The following is a 19,239-nucleotide window of genomic DNA, read 5'->3' as shown; positions in this document are numbered from 1 at the left end:
GCTATGCACCCATTAAGTAGAATGGAGAAGACCTAGATATACCAATATGAACAGGTGTTTGTGATAAACAGTGAAAAAAAGCATGTTACAGAATAGTGTCCCTTTTGTGTTGTTTAAAAAAGCAGAAAAGTGTAAGTGCACAGAAAAATATTTGGTAGGTTAAGAACCAAACGTTTACAGTTGTTCTCTGTACTGAAGAGGAAAATAAGAGGAAAGACCTTTCCCCATTTAAAATTTTTATGACTATATTTTACTGTTGTAATATTTAAAAAATAAGGAGGTCAGCATTTTGCTGAAGAAACTCTTCATTGTTGACGAACGGGATGGTGGTCATATCTTGTCAACAGAGATTTCCTGTGGGGCATAAAATGACTGTGAGTCTTAACAGGCTTGGCTGACTTGCGACCTAATACTATGCTTATTTCCTTCCATAGCATTATAGCCTTCAGAAAGGCCAACAAAGTGGGTATTTTCATCAAAGTGACCCCACAGCGTGAGGAGGGCGAAGTGACCGTGTGCTTTAAGATGAAGCACGATTTTAAAAACCTGGCCACCCCCATCCGCCCCATCGAAGAAGCTGACCAGGGTACAGAGGTCATCTGGCTCACCCAGCATGTGGAACTCAGCTTGGGCCCGCTTCTTCCTTAAAGTGTTCCAGTGGCGGGCAGATCCCAAAGGACAGTATCATCACAAACCTGCGTTAAAATGTGGAAGCCGCTGCTTCGTTAGGCCTTGTTTATAATGATGTACCCATGCACTACTGAATCCTGTTCCTAGGAGGTTGGGGGCGTAGGCAAGGCATTAGGAACACAGGGTGACTGCTGTTCCTCTGGCCCTCTCTTCTGTTAACACCCATAAGTCTGTGTCTCCCTCACTGAACCCTGCACGTTGACTAACAACAGCATAGTTCCATCCCAAGAAAGGGGGTGGCTGTTCCTTGGAGTGGCATTCGATTGACCACTTGAGAAACTGACCATACTATCTCCCGATCTGATCTCATAAAGGATCACAGTCTCACAGATGAAACTTAAAATAACCAAAAGGAAAAAAAAAAAAATAACCAAAAGGTAGGCCCGCTATTGATGACCCAGCATTGGTCTCAGTATACCAGCTGCTTTTTGCATTCCACTAGATATAATCTAGCACTCTAAACATATCCCTTCACTTGCCATCTTGGCTCCCATCCATCTGACAGGATAATAGAATCGTCATGTTGTCTTTAGTTTTGTGATGATTGGAAAAACCTGTGAAATAGTTAAGGCACCTTAATTTGCCCTCTTTTGAGTGAATATAAGATACTTATTTATTAATTGTTCTTAAAATTTTTTTCCCAGTAGAATACAGAACTTTTTCTTCTAGGAAGAATTTGAGAAGCAAGCAATTACGTGTCATGTCAAGGGGGTGGCAAATTCTGTTCATTTTAACTGTCACCACAATATCCAGGGACTGATGCTGCCGCAGCGAGCCCATCTTTATGTCTTACGCCCTACGCTTCTCTTCGGCTCGGCCTCTTTAACTCAGTAAGTTGTTCTGAGTACTGGGGACCTGGAAAGAGCCCAAAGAAAACTTGGTGGACAAGTTCACTTCTGGAATTCAGAAAACATTTTAAATGTCAGATGTTTATCATGATCTGAACTAATGTTCTTTCCATTGATTTGAAGGGGAAGTTAACATTTGTAATCTCTTGAATCCAAAACTGGATATTCAGGAAAAGAACCTTCTCCCTTCCTGCATTTAAGACTTTTATCATACGGTTTGTCAAATAAGAGCATTTTGACCATAAATCATAAAGAATACTTGCCTAACAGCACACATGCTGTTTTCACTTGGTATCCTGGAGTTGGGTTGCTAACCTTAATTTCTGTGATGTCTTCTCAACTGAGACTTGACAAAGTAGACCACCACCTGTACCACATCATTTTCTGTAAATGTATTGTTAGCAAGCAGCCAACAGACCTTTGGGGAAAGAGAAATTTCCTGTTTATTCTGGTTTTGCTTTTAAGTTCAAGCCTTTAGTTTTTTTAAAAAAATTAAAGGTATATGTAGTAATCTAGAGTACAGACAGGACATAGTTACTTTTCAGTTCCCCTTGGAAGATAAAAATATTTAGGAAGCCTCTGAAAGACACTAAATAGTACTCTTAAAATCAAGCCAATATTATGAAACAGTATTCCACAGAGCAATATATATGCTGCAGTATGAGAAAAAAAACACTCATGTCTCCAATATTATGACAGTAATAAGGCTTAGCCTGTTAGGAGTTGGGGCAGGGTGTTGCATAATGACAAATCTGCAGACTATAGAAATAGCTTAACTTTCTGTGACCCCACGAAGTGTCAAATTAATTTATATTTCACTACTCACTACAGCCTCCTGTGACGTGAGTGCTCCATATTTGCCAGTGGAGGAGATAAGCCTCAAGGTAGAGGATAGCTTCCTATGTTTACACGTTTGCGTCGACTACACACAGTTACGTGTTGAAGGCATATAGCTGGTGTTTGTTCCCAGAAATAATAATGTTGAAGTAATGGGTCTCATCACCCCCATGTGACACAGAAACACAAAAACACTATTGATCATAGAATTTTTTCCTCAGAAGCCAAATTAACTTGCAGAATAACAGAGCCATTGATTTAATGGTTCCTCAAGATAGTTTTCAGTGCAAGCTGGTCCTTCGTGTGTTAGTAGAAATGGTTCAGTATCTGTGTGTTAGTAGAAATGGTTCAATACCTGCAGCTGGTGAATTTGGAATTTTATTTGTTCCTTTTTATATTCGATTAGGTGCAAGATTTTTAAAGTATAGTCAGTGTGCACCACTGCAGGCAAATTAGATGTCATTAGCACTAGAAACTACAGTTTTGGAAACTTAAAGCTAAGTTAATTTGAATTTGTGATTTGATTAGCCCACCAGAGTTTTCTTTTGTTCAGACTGTTTAATGAGCTAAATGTAATGCATATTTGTAAAGAAACATCCTTTTTGGTCCCTTTTGGGAATGAGAGGCACTCTTTGGTCTTTATGAACGACAGGTTACTGTTTTGCCTGATTGCTTAACTTCGTGTGGTGAAATAAAGCAGAAAAAGCTTGAAAAGTGTCTTTTGTTTGGTTTCATGAAGACTGATTGGAGTAGCATGCCAGGGGTGGAGTTAGGGTTAGCATGCGAGTCAGTGGGGCGTGCTCCCTTCTTGCATTTGTCTAAATGAACTAAGGTAAAACCTCAAGGTAGTTCGCTGTAATATTATATAGATAGATGTTGCTTGAGCTCCTTATGAACGTATTATCAGAACCAATGTGTAAATGGTACGTTGTTAGGACTCTACCAGCTTTTATCCTGGGTCATTGCTCCCAAAGATATCCTTTTAAGTGTACAAAGTGGCCCAGCCCTCTCAGGTAGCCACTCGTCCACTTTCATCTGTACTCAACTTTTCCCTCCTCTTAGTGTAGATTCATCAACTACTTCCCTTGCTCTCTACACCCTAGCCACACAAGTCTCTGCTATTCCTGAGTCACCCCAGGGTGCGCCCTCTCAGGTTCTTTGCACTGGCTCTTCCCTCTGCCTGGAAAACTCTTCTCCCAGATATCTGTACAACTCAAACCCCTGCCAGTCAGGTCTGTGCTTAAATGCTTCCTTCTTAGGCTTTCCCTGACCTCCCTATGTGATAATGTAAACTGCCCTTCCCTAAACACGTATCCCCCTTCTTTGCTGCTTTTTTTCCCCATAGCACTGATTACTATCCAGCACTATATACTTTATTTTTTGTTTCATCATACCTCCACAGTACAGGGATTTTTGTCTTTTTAAAGAAATTGATGTATCTACAGAGCGTAGAGCAATGCCTGGCAAGTAGCAGACAACCAATATTTGTTAAATAAATTAATACCATCTTCCTTTTCCTTGTTTACATAGCGTTGGTCTTTTATCTTTTTTAAAAATATATATACATATGCCTCTATTTGTCATAAGCCAAATACCTTAACTTCCCTTGAGCTCTCTTGTTCCGGTGTTAGCTCAACCTAGGATACTCCCTAGGTATCCTACTCCCATCTAGATGTGGTCTTAATCTGTAGTACTTAACCTCTCCAGGGCATTTACCTCTGCCTAGTATTGGGTTTTGTATGTGTATAGTTCCTTTGCTGTAATGCACACCCTTGCAGAGCCAAATCCAGGCCCCTTTGTCATCTCTTTCTCCTATATTCCAGTCAGAGGGTAGCCTGGAATAAACTCAGAGCCAGGTCACTTGCTCAATTGCAATATAGCTGATCCTTGAACAATGCAGGGGTTAGGGACACTGATGCTGGGGCAGTCAAAAACCTGTGTATAATTTTACAGTCGGCCCTCTGTATCCAAGGTTCTGCATCCATGCATTCATGTAGTATTGTAGTATGTATTTAGTGGGGGAGAAAAGTGTGTGTAAGTGGACCCATGCAGTTCAAACCTGTGTTGTTCAAGGGTCAAGTGTAGTTAGGTTTATTTATCCCTATTTTCTGGTGGTCAGGGACATCAATAGTGGAATATATTTCAGAATACAAACCACCTACACAAGACAATGACTTTAAGTGTTAAGTGAAAGTAACATTAAATGATATGGAATCAAATAGTGAGAAAGCTGTATCATTCTCATGCCCTGCTCCCCTCTCCCTATCCTTCTGTCAAATAAGGATAAAGTATCAGTTCTCTTATGTAGCACTTTTTTTTCTTTTAAACATAGGCTTCTGTCTCAGAGCCTTTGGCAGATAACAGAGGCTTACTTACTAAAAAATATTGTTTCATTTTCATTGTACTTGTTCTTAAGGCTACATCTACACAAGTGATACTAATTTCCCATTTACAGAAGTGATAAAAAATGTTCCTTTTAAAATATATTTAAGTAACATGAGGAGACTTAGAAGTTCCACTTGTGCCTATCACGTAGATGTGTGGAAAGAGTGTCACGCTGACTCAGAGTGGACAGATGACAAAATGATAAATTTTATTGGATCTATATCAGATAGCTGATGTGGCAGGGCAGTCAACTAGCCTGAATTTCAAGGAAGGACAGACCCCTCCAAGGAGAGGTGGGATGTAGACTGGCTCACCTGTAGCAGAGCATGGGAGGAAGAAGTGTTGACCAACATATAAGCAGGTAAGAGGAAATCAACTAAAAGAATTGCTAAAGGCCAAACTGGGGCTGACATGACAGTATAAAACCCCTGGGAGCCTGAGATACTAGGGGAGCTTGCATGCACTGACAAGCTCTTTCCAAAACCTTCACCGGGTGTTCATGAGAAAGACCTGGGGGCAGTGGGGTGCTGGAGCTCTACAGAGCCTCCCTTGGTTTGGAGGCATGCAAAGGAAGGAGGAGTAGGAAAGGCGTGAAACCTTGCCTCCCCCTGGCTAGGCCCTTCCCTCATTAGGAGCAAAAAGGCCTAAGCCACTGGGGGAGGAGCAGAAAACCCTGTCTCCCTAGAACACAGGTAAAGACCCGTTGCTGCTGGGACAAGGTAAGAAAAAACCTCTACCCTTGGGAGGGACAGGATTCAGTCCTGAGCCCCCCCAGGATTTTATACCAATACCATTAAAGGCCTCTTGCCAATGTAAGAAGGGCAAGAAACTCTCCCCCCTCAAGACCAACCACAGATACAAGTCAGGGTTTGGCTGCCACAGAGAGGAGGGGCAAGAATGCTGAGAAAAGACCCATTCCCAAGGCCTGGGCACGAAGGACCTACTAAAGACTGAGGCTTTGGGACTTCCCTGGTGACGCAGTGGTTAAGAATCTGCCTGCTGGACTTCCCTGGTGGCGCGGTGGTTGAGAGTCCGCCTGCCAATGCAGGGGACAGGGGTTCGAGCCCTGGTTCAGGAAGATCCCGTGTGATGCAGAGCAACTAAGCCCGTGCACCACAACTACTGAGCCCGTGAGCCACAACTACTGAGCCTCCGTGCCACAACTGAAGCCCTTGCGCCTAGAGCCCGTGCTCCGCAACGAAGAGGGGCCACCGCAATGAGAAGCCCACGCACCACAACGAAGAGTAGCCCCTGCTCGCCGCAACCAGAGAAAGCCCATGTGCAGCAATGAAGACCCAACACAGCCAAAAATAATTAATTTTTTAAAAATTAAAAAAAAAAGACTGAGGCTTAATTAGAACAAAGAATCCCTGAGTCTTCCCTGACTCCCAATGTAGCAAGCAGCTGCTGGGGGCATGGGCAAAGGCATAGAGACTTAACCATATGGTGCAGGTATGCAGGACAGCTGAAAGCTAAGGATGAAGTATGAACACTTGAGAAAAATTCTTAAGCTCCAAAGTACAAAATTAGTGGATATGAAACCTGTGGTTTCAAACACTGAAGGCAACCATCGCAACAACAAAACTCAAACCTAGCTCAATTTCTGACCAGAATGACCAAGCACCACATGAATGGCCTGACAGAAGAGGCTTGCCTATTTCCAAGCATTAATACCATTGACTTCAGTCTCTACTGTTATATAATTAATGACTGGCATTCAATAAAAATTTTGAGATACTCAAAGAAGCAAGAAAAGTCAACCCATTTGTGATAGACAATCAATGAGACCCTATACAGGTATGACCTAGATGTTGGAATTATTGGTCAGGGACTTCAACTCTGATTAACATGTCGAAGATCTAGTTGAAAATAGGGATAATATGCATGACAGATTTCAGCAGAGAGGTAGAAACTATAAGAAAGGGACAAATTGAAATGAAAACCACAGGATCAGAGATGAGGAATGTTTTCTCTGGGCTCATCAGAACACCTTGTCATACTTGAGGAAATAATCAGGAAACTTGGAAACGGATCAATAGAAATTATCCAAACTGAAACTCTCAAAAAGAAAACAATAGCTTATTCAAGGTCTATAGGATGATATCAAATAGTCTAACGTGTAATTGGAGTCCCAGATGGAGAAGAAACTGGGCAGAATATTTAAAGAGATGACACTTAAGAATTTTCAAAATACAATGAAACAACAAATCACAGACGCACGAAGCTCAGATAAACGCAAGCACTTTCTTATACAGGAAAAAGACATACCATATGATCAAGTAATCCCACTCCTAGGTATTTACACATGCAAAATGAAAACCTATGTCTGTACAACAACCTGTATGTGAGTGTTTATAATGCCTTTATTTATTTATTTTGGGGTTTTTATTTTTTTTAACATCTTTATTGGAGTATACTTACTTTACAATGGTGTTAGTTTCTGCTTTATAACAGTGAATCAGCTATACATATACATATATCCTCATAACTCCTCCCTCTGTGTCTCCCTCCCACCCTCCCTATCCCACCTATCTAGGTGGTCAGAAAGCACCGAGCTGATCTCCCTGTGCTATGCGGCTGCTTCCCACTAGCTATCTATTTTACATTTGGTAGTGTGTATACGTCAATGCCACTCTCTCACTTCATCCCAGCTTACCCTTCCCCCTCCCCGTGTCCTCAAGTCCATTCTCTACGTCTGTGTCTTTATTCCTGTCCTGCCCTTAGGTTCTTCAGAACCTTTTTTTTTTTTTTTTTAGATTCCATGTATATGTGTTAGCATACGGTATTCGTTTTTCTCTTTCTGACTTACTTCACTCTGTATGACAGACTCTAGGTCCATCCACCTCACTACAAATAACTCAATTTCGTTTCTTTTTATGGCTGAGTAATATTCCATTGTATATATGTGCCACATCTTCTTTATCCATTCATCTGTCGATGGACACTTAGGTTGCTTCCATGTCCTGGCTATTGCAAATAGAGCTGCAATGAACATTGTGGTACATGATTCTTTTTGAATTATGGTTTTCTCAGGGTATATGCCCAGTAGTAGGATTGCTGGGTCCTATGGTAGTTCTATTTTTAGTTTTTTGAGGAACCTCCATACTGTTCTCCATAGTGGCTGAACCAATTCACATTCCCACCAGCAGTGCAAGAGTGTTCCCTTTTCTCCACACCCTCTCCAGCATTTATTGTTTGTAGATTTTTTGATGATGGCCATTCTGACTGGTGTGAGGTGATACCTCATTGTAGTTTTGATTTGCATTTCTCTAATGAATGGTGATGTTGAGCATTCTTTCATGTGTTTGTTGGCAGTCTGTATGTCTTCTTTGGAGAAATGTCTGTTTAGGTCTTCTGCCCATCTTTGGATTGGGTTGTTTGTCTTTTTGATATTGAGCTGCCTGAGCTTATGCCTTTATTTATATTCATTCAAATCTGGAACAACTCAAATGTTCATCAACTGGCAAGTGTGTGTGGGGGGGGGGTGGTGTGTGTTTAACCCCAGGTGCATCCATACAATGAAATTCTCAGCAATAAAAAGGAACAAATTACTGATACATGTGACAATATGGATGAATTTCAAATACAATATGCGAAGAGAAAGAAATCAGACCCAAAAGGCAATACAGGATTCCATTTATGATATTCTGGAAATGGCAAAACTATAGGGGCAGAACACAGATCAGTGGTTGCCGTGGACCAAGCATGGGGAGAAGTGGATTCACTCAGCACAAGGGAACTTTTGGGGATGACAGATGATAGAACTATTCTATATTTGTATGACTATATGTAAAAATTCATAACTGTTCAAGTAAAAAGGGTAAAATTTTACTCTACACAAATTTTGCTTTAAACCTAATTGTTAAGACATAAGGTGGCATAAATAAAAGTATTTGTTTGATGATAGGATATGTCAAAAATTATGAAAGTGATACCAGGACGCTTGAAATTCATACAATATCGGCAGTGTGGTTATGAGTTGTTCCAAAAACGATGTAACAGTACATGTGTTGATCCATAGGACCCTTTTCATTTCAGAAGTTGGAAACACAGGACTATTGTCTTTGGATTTGTGGCTTCACCATTTTCTAGCTACACGACCAGAAGCAAGTTACTTAATCTCTCTAAACTTCAGTTTCCTTCTATAAAAGAGGTACAGTAATAGTTGCCTAGAGGGTAATGGTTGCCAGATAAAGTACAAGACATCCTGATAAATTTCACTTTCAGAAAAACGAGTCATTATTTAGTGTAAGCATGTTTGGAACATATTTGGAACTAAAATAGGGTTCCCTGTTTATCTGAAATTCAAATTTAAGTAGACGTTCTGGGTTTTCCTTGCTAAATCTGGCAACCCTACATAGAGAGGGCTTATTGTGGGAATTAAGTAAGACACGGTAACGGCAAGACGTTACCCCACCGTTTGGCATAATAAGCGCTCAGTGGGGACCAACGCTGTTTTAACCCCTCATTCATTACTTGTTCCTTTATTCTTTCACTCAAATATTAAAATAAACCGATTGTACTTGTGACTCTTCATCCCTTGCTGTCACCACTCTGAAGAAGCACCAGGAAGTCAACTATCAAGCGAAGAAATTCTGAGCGGGTGACGTCATGACGCACATGCTCAAGGGCGCACAAGACGCGTAAATAAGACGTCGACGGCCGGCAGGCAGCTTCGAGGCCTGACGGGATTGTGGCGGTCTTCTCTCCCAACTCGGAAGCTGCGGCTACCTCCAGACGCTCTCAAGATGGCGACCTCTCTGGGTTCCAACACCTACAACAGGCAGAACTGGGAGGATGCGGTGAGTATGCCTGCCGGTGGAGGACGGAAAGAGGCAGCAAAGCCAGGCTTCCAGCGGGCGGGCAGGGACATGGCTGCGGCGCAGCCGAGGGAATTCCGGGGAGAAGCCAGCACCGCGGCCTAACTCTGCCACGGCTGAAAGCTGAAGGGCGGCCCTCCTGCGGGCTTGGAGGGAGAGGGCTTAGCCAGGGTCCGGCAGCAGCCCCCTTTCCATCCCTACTCCGTCCACTCTTTTCGAGCGGGTCTTTTCTCCCGCCGTCTGCCGGAAGTGCAGACAGCACCCCGTCCGCGACCCGGCCAGTGCTGGACCTCGGGTTCCTGCCCTGTTCCCCAACCTCGCTCCTCGTCCCCTCCCCCCGCCCCATCACTGTGGCCGAGATGGCAGGGTCTTCGGAGCCTGGCGTTCGACCAGATTTCCCATTTTCACCAGGACTTCCCTATTCTGTGCCAGACGTGTCTTGGAGAAAACCCATATATCCGAATGGTGAGTGATCGTGTGTGAAACGGGACTTGCTGTCTGTGTTCTGTCAGTGTTGTGGTACTTTGCACACTGTCGGTGATGTGTTTGTCTTAGCTGAGAAGTAATAATGCCCCTTTACTAACCCTAAGAGTACGACGAATTTGCAAAGGACTGTCATGCTTGTTCTCTCACTTTGGAACTCAGCAACAGTCCTGTGATATAAGAGTCATAATAATAGCTAATATTCGTTGAGCATTTACCTAGGAGATAGGTCTGTTAACCAGAGGCAAAGGGAGTTTATGTCTTTTCAATATAGCAAGTAAGGTGTGGAGCTGGGATCTAAGTTCAGATGTTCGGACTCCAGGTACCTCAGCAAATTAGGAGCAGACCCAGGACTAAAAATCTAGGTTTCCTGACTCCTAATCAAGTGCCTTTTGGCCTCTGCACCTTGTAATCTGTTTAGTATAAGGTACCCTCTATCCTTACAAATAAGGGTAAAATTAGCAGCAGTTAACATTTAATACTTAGATTAGGGCTGTGTTGTGATCAATCTTGGAGGTATTGGTTGACTATATGCAGGGTACCAGCACAGGATGAGTCTGTAGTAGTTAACTCTGACTAAACTTTGTAAAATGGGCTGGCCATGGCTGCATCCTCCATTTAGGGACTGTGGAAACCATTAGGAAATTGTTCTTGGGAGAGAACTTCGGAGCCAGAAATGAATCTAAGAGTTGCGGTTGTGGAAAGGTACATACTTACCTGGTGTTAGATATGTAAGATTCTTAAGAGGTTATAACTTGTAGGTGACTAGATTATGTCCCCAGCCCTCCCTTACCCCCCCTCCCTCCCCAAAAGGGTGGATTTTTTCCTCTTCTCTTCAAGATGCCAGGGATTTCCAGATAAATTTCTTAGGTCCTGTCTAGAGAAGGAGCAGGCATTAGGTTTTCTTCTTTCCATAACTCATTCTTTTCTATTTTTTCTATTTCAGACCAAAGAAAAGTACGGGAAGGAATGCAAAGTAAGTATGTTTAAAGAGTAATGATTTAATTTTATTTTCCGTTTCTCTTCCACTTGTTGAGGTATGAAGTCCTTTATAAAAGTGAGTGCTACACAGACATTCATGTGTCATTTACATACTCATTGGCTGTTAACTATTTAGTGTAGGGCTAAGAAAGTGAGTTTTGTGGTACGCGGGCCTCTCACCGCTGCGGCCTCTCCCGTTGCGGAGCACAGGCTCCGGACGCGCAGGCCCAGCGGCCACGGCTCACGGGCCCAGCCGCTCCGCGGCACATGGGACCTTCCCGGACCGGGGCACGAACCCGCGTCCCCTGCATCGGCAGGCGGACTCTCAACCACTGCGCCACCAGGGAAGCCCTAATGTAAGGATTCTTAACTTGGTGTCTGTGGTTGGGCTTTGAACCCCCTGAGATTGTATATACCGAGTACTGTTTGATTATATGCACATGAGCGTTCTAGCTGAGGAGGAAGGTCGTAGCCATCATAAGATTCCCAGAGGAGTATATGACACTCGCTACTCACCCCGTAAAAGATTAAGGGTTATATCATTAATGGTGGTGACCTCTAGGGTGGGGAGGACTTTGATTTTTGAGTGTTTTATTTGTGTACTAATTGAATTTTTTAACTACTGAGGAAGGGTGTTGTAAAGGATTGAAACATCATATGGTGTTTAGACTAGATGATTGCTAAGATCTCTTCTACACCCTAGATTCAGGGATCCTTTTATTAAATCTCCTGGATTGATTGTCCAGATCAGGACCATTAACACTCTGTGGCTTTATTTTGTGTTCCAGATCTGTGCCAGGCCGTTCACAGTGTTTCGTTGGTGCCCCGGGGTCCGCATGCGTTTCAAGAAGACTGAAGTTTGCCAGACTTGCAGTAAATTGAAGAATGTCTGTCAGACCTGCCTCTTGGACCTAGAGTATGGTATGTTTGCCCTGTCCCATGGGTCTGAAAGTGTGCAACTACTCTACACAACAAACCAGTTTTCTTGTCTCCCACTTCTCACCCCTTCTCTGGTTCTCACCCACTTTGGAGTGTCTGCTGTGCTCTGCTTTTCCCAAGAAGAAAAGAACCATACTAATTTATTCTAGCATTCTGAACAACAGTAGGGACTTAAAGAAAAGTTGGTAATTGATCAGCACTGGCCGAAACTTCCCTTCTGTATACCTTTGTAGCCAAGGTAAGTTAAAGGCATTGTTGCTATGATAGGTAATTTCTTTGCCTTTGGCTTCTTTCTAAATCCAGAGCGTTTTTTCCCACAATCCCTGACAAAGTTCTGGCTAATTGTGCTCTAGATTTTTGTATCAAATATATTGTTAGGACTGATACACTATATTGCTACTGTTTCAGAGTAACTGCTTTTGGGAGTGATTTTCTTTAACTGCAGATGACTTTTTATTTATGCGAAAAATATTCTTTCAACAAAAGTTTCTACTCTACAGTAAACTAAAAGGGAAAAGGAAAATACAAGTTTATCTATGTTAAGTTCAGAAAGTTGACTCTGCTAATCAGAGTCCTGGTCACATATTGTTTAATATTAGTTGTATGTTTGTTCAGGGGGTGTTCTGATTCTGGAATATAATGACCCTTACATGACTGATTATCCAGAGGATGTGTAGGACAAGCCTAAAAATAATCCATTTTTTAATATTTATTTTAAATGAACTATGGCATATTAAAAGCTAGATGCATTATTAATTGCAGGTCAAATCTAACTATAGTAAAAGTTTGTTCATCTAAAAGATTTTCTAAAACATTAATTTCATGAAAACTCAGGAATTTGGATGATTTCTTAGAATGCTCTGTAGTAGTATTGGCCTGATGGTGCTAAAGATTTTGAATTAAAATAAAGCCTCTGGGGCTTCCCTGGTGGCGCAGTGGTTGGGAGTCCGCCTGCCGATGCAGGGGACACGGGTTCGTGCCCCGGTCCGGGAGGATCCCGCGTGCCGCGGAGCGGCTGGGCCCGTGAGCCACAGCCGCTGAGCCTGCGCGTCCGGAGCCTGTGCTCCGCAACGGGAGAGGCCACAGCAGTGAGAGGCCCGCGTACCGCAAAAATAAATAAATAAATAAATAAAGCCTCTGGTGCCAAATAAGGAAGTGGAGAAAGGAAGAATGATGTATTCTGTCTACATATTCAGTTTGGATATGGTTTAAAATATGTTTTGAGTTTTTTCCTCCTTTCCTTTGCTCTAGGCTTGCCCATCCAGGTCCGTGACGCAGGATTGTCTTTTAAGGATGACATGCCAAAGTCTGATGTCAACAAAGAATACTATACACAGAATATGGAGCGAGAAGTATGTTGCCACTTGCTTGATGTAGTTTTATATTTAATGAAAGAATCCTGGGGGATTGATGCAGCCTGTGTAATTTATCTTTTGAATGTGTCATTCCTTTATAGATTTCTAACTCTGATGGAACACGGCCAGTTGGCATGTTGGGGAAGACCACATCCACCAGTGACATGCTGCTCAAACTGGCCCGGACCACACCCTACTACAAAAGAAATCGACCCCACATTTGCTCCTTCTGGGTGAAAGGAGAATGTAAGAGAGGAGAGGAGTGTCCATACAGGCAAGAGCTGAACTGCGTTTTCAGTTTTTCCTTTCAGATGATTAGTCATCCAAGCAGGGGGAGGTGCTAGCTTAAACTGTTTCTGCTTTAAAATGTAGAAGTTTATAGAACTAGTGTCATATGTCTTATATCTTAGGACTAGAGCTTGATTAAATTGTTTTTACTTATAATGGAACTTTTACTTACAACCAAGCCTTGGGAAACTAAACTGCTCTGCCATAAAATATCAGTGTTGACCTCAAAAGTTTCTGCCTAAGATGTAAGTCTTTGCCATCAGGGTATGATTGGCTTGAATCTCAGTGTATAGTTGAAATCAGATTAAGACCAGACTTGTAAAGAATGTGTAAGTGTGTTTGACTTAAGACTGCCAGGCATCTGGATTAGGAGTTCTTACTTTGGGGTTGGTGAAGCCTACACCCAACAAAAAGCTAGCTATGTTTTTTTCTGGGGTTGGGTCCATAGATTTAATAAGACTCTGAGTGGAATGCAAGACCTCAGACACATTAAGAACCCTTGACCTAGAGGAGGGTAATCATGTTTTGGTTACCTTTTGTTTTGGAGTGGATTGTGTCAAAAACATTTCTTTATAAGGAAACTCTGCCACGCTGTGGCCGTTTAAGTGGCTTTTTGGAGGCTAGCAAGTCCTTGTGTGATACAGTAAATCCCTTGATAGTAGCTCTGTTTTAATAGTTATGTTTTGGTATGGCCATGGTTTTTAGATCAAAAGGGGACTTTTGTAGCTCCTGTTGGGTGGTATCTGTAAAATTTTTTCCCTTGTTTCACCTTTATGCATTGTTCTTTCCTGAACCATAGACATGAGAAGCCAACAGATCCGGATGACCCCCTTGCTGATCAGAACATTAAAGACCGATATTATGGAATCAATGACCCTGTGGCAGATAAACTTTTAAAGCGGGCATCAACAATGCCTCGTCTGGACCCACCAGAGGACAAGACTATCACCACACTGTATGTTGGTGGTCTGGGCGATACCATTACTGAGACAGATCTAAGGTTTGTGAATATAATTTTATGAGTTATTTTTGCCTTCGCCTGCCCTAGAATTTTTTTTTTTTTTTTTTTTTTGGCAAAAACATGGTAATTCTGTATAAGGTACATTTTTCTTTAGTTGGTCTAGAGTTAGTGTCATGCTGACTGGAATTTTTATAAAGTTGTCCTTTGTGATGCCACATAATGTTCCTCAACAGTGCTTATTCCATGCTTGTGTAGGGTATTAATTACATGAGCTTCTGTTTGGCCTAATAGCCATTAGAATTTCTAAAGATGGCACATATCCAAGTATGATTTATTTTGTAGGGGAGGGAGAGCTTTGCAATTATAAAACCTTATGGTTTAACTTGTTGGCTTTTTAAAGAGATTGGTATTTGGTAAATTTGTGTTATTCTTGGCTTGTATTTTGTATGGCTAGATGAAACATCTGGGCAGATACTGATGGAAATTGCCTCTTGCAAAGAGATAGAGGGGAGAAGAAACTCTTATAGGTGTACAACCTGCCCTTGGTAGCTTATCTGCATTAAACCCTAAGTGAGCTAGAGTGTCCCCAGGGGGTGGCAGACTTTTTCCCACCTGCTCTTTCTCTTCTTTTTTACAACCTTAAAAAAAAATTTTTTTTTTAAATGTTCTTGGCTCATCAGCCATGGGGGCTGTAGTTTGCCAACCCCTTATCTAGGGTTTAAGGTCTTTAGGGAGCCTTCTGGAGCCCCTTTTCCTCCATGGGAAAAACCCTGAGATGTTTGATAGCCTTTATTTACTCGTTATTTTTCTTTCCCTTCCTCAATACACAGCACCCACGATAGGGTGTAAGGTATGGGGGAACCACCTGCAGGTAATTAGGCAGATCACCACGGGGCCACCTGCCTTGTGGTGAATCAGTTAAAGAGTTAGTAATCCAGGGCTTCCCTGGTGGCGCAGTGGTTGAGAGAGCGCTTGCTGATGCAGGGGACGCGGCTTCGTGCCCCGGTCTGGGAGGATCCCACATGCCGCGGAGCGGCTGGGCCCGTGAGCCATGGCCGCTGAGCCTGCGCGTCCGGAGCCTGTGCTCCACGACGGGAGAGGCCACAACAGTGAGAGGCCCGCGTACCGCAAAAAAAAAAAAAAAAAAAAAGTTAATAATCCATATTCAACTTCCTGGGAATGTCTGTGTTATTAACTCTCGTTTTTCTTTACAGAAATCACTTCTACCAGTTTGGAGAGATCCGGACAATCACTGTTGTGCAGAGACAACAGTGTGCTTTTATCCAGTTTGCCACAAGACAGGCTGCAGAAGTGGCTGCTGAGAAGTCCTTTAACAAGTTGATCGTCAATGGCCGCAGGCTCAACGTGAAATGGGGAAGGTGAGCATTAGACTGTATTAAAATAGCATTATTGAGATTTTCAAGAACCTTTTCATTATCTGGGGACTAGTAAGCTTTCGGTGAATAGGCTTAAATCAATAGGACCTTTAAAAAGAATTTTTCATTCTGTCTGGCACTCCATTCCTATGGATATTAGGAAGATGCTACTTTGGAAATTTATTCAGGGTTTTGGTGTAATGATCTGATCCTTTGAAGGTTCATGTGTTTTGTGACCAGCTGTTACAGGCCAAGGGTAATGCCAGGGCATGAAATGTGGCCTGAGAGTTTACACAGGAATTAGACCTAGATTCTGTCCTCTGTAGGCCAACTATCTAGTGTTGAAGAATAGCTAACATAAGTTTGAAAGTGGTGATTGCATAAGAGAGACACAAGTAAAATGCCCTGGACATTCAAAGGTGGAACGTGTTTCTGGCTTGGAGCCAGGGAGACCTTTCACAGCAGCAGCAGCAGTCCTCACGGAGGGCTTTCTGAGCACTGGGCTCAACACACGGGTGTTGCCTCCTCCAGCCCCTACAGCAGTTCTAGTGAATTTTGAACCCAAGTCTTTCTGGCTTCAAAACCTTTGCTCTTATCCACTGTGCACTATGGCATTTATGGGAAAAGAATATGTGCCGAAAAGGAGGCAAGGAGTGAAGGAAATCCGTTTGTCTAGGAAACATGAGAAGCAGAGGTGTGAGAGAAGGTGGGACCATGTGCTGATGGCGTAAGGGTCTGTGTCTCCCAGGTCCCAAGCAGCCAGAGGAAAAGAAAAGGAGAAGGACGGAACCACAGACTCTGGAATCAAGCTAGAGCCCGTTCCAGGGCTACCAGGAGGTGAGTGCAGACTTTCTGCCTACCTGGTAGCTTGCTAACTTCAGTTGCTCACACTGCCCTCGTGTCCCACGGACGTTAGAAGAGACCCAGGTCTCTGGCTCCCAGCAGCTGTGATCTCCCAGCAGGACCTCCCAGGATTTCAAGGCAGTGGAAGCGCTGTTGCACGGTTGTCCTCTGCTCTAACCAGCTGTTTCTCTTCTTCAGCTCTTCCTCCTCCTCCTGCCGCAGAAGAAGAGGCCTCAGCCAACTACTTCAACCTACCCCCCAGCGGTCCTCCAGCGGTGGTGAACATCGCCCTGCCACCCCCGCCTGGTATTGCCCCGCCCCCACCCCCAGGTAACCAGCTTCCTTCTGAGGAAATCGGGAAACGCCGTCCAAGTCCTGTAGGCTGTGGGTGTGTGTTAGCTTGCAAAGCCTTTACTACCTGCCTGCGACAAGGTAAGGAGTTTGCACCAAAATGTAAATTCGTCAAGAAAGTCGTGTTACCAAAAAATTGTCAGATGAACTAAACAGTGTGCTTGGTCATGTAATGAAGTTACATTTTGGCTCAAGCTCTTTATCTTGTTCATGACAAGTAATAAACAGTTCAGGGACTTGCACTTTGTATAGCACTGCTCTTTATCGCACTGTCAATGCCAGTATGAGCAGTGTAAGTAAATCACAAGCAGCAGGTTCTCCTGGGCAGAGTTCCCATACTCTCTGGAGAAAATTCTGGTTTCTGAACACCCTTCACTCGAGTATAAAGCATTGAGGTTAATGATGACAGGGTCTTGCCATCAGCCTGATTTCTCCCTCACCTCCCCAATTCTGATCAAATCCTGTCTGATAGGCTTGGCATGTTTGATAGATAACAGAGGCTCAGATGACATACTAGCAATACCTGAGACATGTGGAGTTTTTTTTTTTTAAGCCATCTTGAGGGGGAAGGTTTCTAAAACCAAGGAAGTCATGCAGGTAGACATTCCTAAGCAAGTCTTGTGAACTGACATTTTCTGAAGCCCCATGTCAATTTGATTTATGTGTAGGTGGTATTGACCTTAGAAAATTCAGGGTTTGAAAGGTTGTCAAGAGAACTGCAAGCCTAACAGATTTTCCTCTCCTATCTGTAGGTTTTGGGCCACACATGTTCCACCCAATGGGACCACCCCCTCCTTTCATGAGGGCTCCAGGACCAATCCACTATCCTTCTCAGGACCCTCAGAGGATGGGAGCTCATGCCGGGAAACACAGCAGCCCCTAGCACATTATCACCACTCTGGGGCTCTACAGAAGAGAGGGCGCTTACAAATCCCAGTAAATGAATCTTGGAATAAATATATTTTTCCTCCCTTTGTAGTTTCCATGATAGCGGAATGTATTCAGATGTGGGCAGTTGGAGAACAACAGCCATGCTTTCCTACATGTGCTCAAAGGATTGATGGACCAGAAATAAGCTGCCATTAACATATCTGGTTACTACTATAACATTACTAATAAAGTTTAATGCCTCTTCCCCTTATCTGTGTGGGGAACAAGCAACTGGGTAAATTGGAATGTCCAGCGGAGTTACCATCCCAATTAAATGTTCATTTTGTATCTTTTCTGGGGGGAAAAAGTTGACCTGCAGTAAAAAAACAAACAACTTTGACCATTTTTATGTCCATTGGATATTTTCCTTTTTATCATCTAAAAAAAGATTACTAGTTCTAATCATTGTAGTGGCAAGAGTGTGATTTAACGCATCTAAAGTCACACTCAGAAAGACAAGTAGAAACCAGCACCCAGCACAGCCCAGGTCTTTTCTCATCTCTCCTTTCCTCATTTATTACTAAAGGAATCTGGCTGATAGTTTTACTTCTTTATGCTACCAAAAAAAGACAAAGATAAAAATTACTTTTTATTCCTGTCAATCAGATGGAAACACAAATGTCATGGGGTTTTGTATCATTGAAGAAACCTGGTGTCTAGGATGAAATTATTTTAAAGAACTTCCAGTAAAACACTTGAACAAACTGTGAAAGGAAAAGAATTAGAGTGTGTTTGAATGGAAGACTTGTGACCTATAGCTGGAACTTTGATCTTCAGCATTCACCTTTGTGTGACTTCAGCGTCTCGTTTTAATTCCCTGCTTCTGGGCAGGGCACTCCGGTCTTAGAATATTTGGATATATCTGAATTGTAGATGGCAAAAAAAAAAAAATTGATGTTGTGTTGTGGTTTTGTTTTTAAAAAATTAAAACGGGTCAATTTTCTAAATGTTGTCATAGGTTTATTTCTGCTTTCTTTATCCTTGGTAGCTGAACTTGAGGTCAGTGGGAGTTAGAAACAAGTTATATATAAATATGTTTTGGCTTTAGACTGTTTTGATTCTGATCTCTATCCATTCTAAAAGAACCAGGCCTTTTTAGTACTTATGTCAAAGGTTAGTTGTGGGCTTGAAATAGGAATACACAGAAGGCAC

At 42.6% G+C, this 19,239-nt stretch overlaps 2 protein-coding genes across 4 annotated transcripts in view; both read left to right on the top strand.

The window, feature by feature from the left end:
- Positions 1 to 3,092, top strand: part of DCTN4 (dynactin subunit 4) — a 32,645-nt gene extending 29,553 nt beyond the window's left edge. The window contains exon 13 of the mRNA XM_024732249.1: positions 435 to 3,092. Coding sequence (XP_024588017.1) covers positions 435 to 648 — 214 coding nt within the window. The 3' untranslated portion in view covers positions 649 to 3,092. The remainder of the gene's footprint in view (positions 1 to 434) is intronic.
- Positions 3,093 to 9,410: 6,318 nt separating this feature from the next.
- RBM22 (RNA binding motif protein 22) lies at positions 9,411 to 19,030 on the top strand. Of its 3 annotated transcripts, none has more exons than XM_024732255.1 (11): positions 9,411 to 9,562; positions 9,992 to 10,045; positions 11,010 to 11,039; positions 11,833 to 11,965; positions 13,235 to 13,335; positions 13,440 to 13,612; positions 14,426 to 14,626; positions 15,802 to 15,966; positions 16,712 to 16,800; positions 17,005 to 17,136; positions 17,910 to 19,030. In XM_024732255.1, exons 1-11 carry the CDS (start codon positions 9,509 to 9,511, stop codon positions 18,038 to 18,040), a joined length of 1,263 nt encoding a protein of 420 aa, XP_024588023.1. In that variant the 5' UTR covers positions 9,411 to 9,508; the 3' UTR covers positions 18,041 to 19,030. The 3 variants fall into 3 exon arrangements, with proteins under 3 accessions (XP_024588023.1, XP_024588024.1, XP_024588025.1); XM_024732256.1 differs by having other exon boundaries at positions 17,005 to 17,112; positions 17,910 to 18,191; XM_024732257.1 differs by lacking the exons at positions 9,411 to 9,562; positions 9,992 to 10,045 and adding an exon at positions 10,111 to 10,768 and having other exon boundaries at positions 17,910 to 18,191.
- Positions 19,031 to 19,239: the final 209 nt, after the last annotated feature.

This window comes from Neophocaena asiaeorientalis, unplaced genomic scaffold, assembly GCF_003031525.2.
Source record: "Neophocaena asiaeorientalis asiaeorientalis breed wild unplaced genomic scaffold, Neophocaena_asiaeorientalis_V1.1 scaffold964, whole genome shotgun sequence".
Classification (NCBI taxonomy): Eukaryota; Metazoa; Chordata; class Mammalia; order Artiodactyla; family Phocoenidae; genus Neophocaena; species Neophocaena asiaeorientalis.
Note: the sequence above shows the minus strand (reverse complement) of the source record. Positions and strands in the feature narration are given on the sequence as shown.

What these genes read in the sequence shown, in the direction of transcription:
- RBM22 (XM_024732255.1), top strand. Translation starts at nt 9,509, where the DNA reads ATGGCGACCTCTCTGGGTTCCAACACCTACAACAGGCAGAACTGGGAG. An exon ending in GGCAGAACTGGGAGGATGCG is followed by an intron (nt 9,563 to 9,991) that starts GTGAGTATGCCT and finishes CATTTTCACCAG; the next exon opens with GACTTCCCTATTCTGTGCCA. An exon ending in AGTACGGGAAGGAATGCAAA is followed by an intron (nt 11,040 to 11,832) that starts GTAAGTATGTTT and finishes TTTGTGTTCCAG; the next exon opens with ATCTGTGCCAGGCCGTTCAC.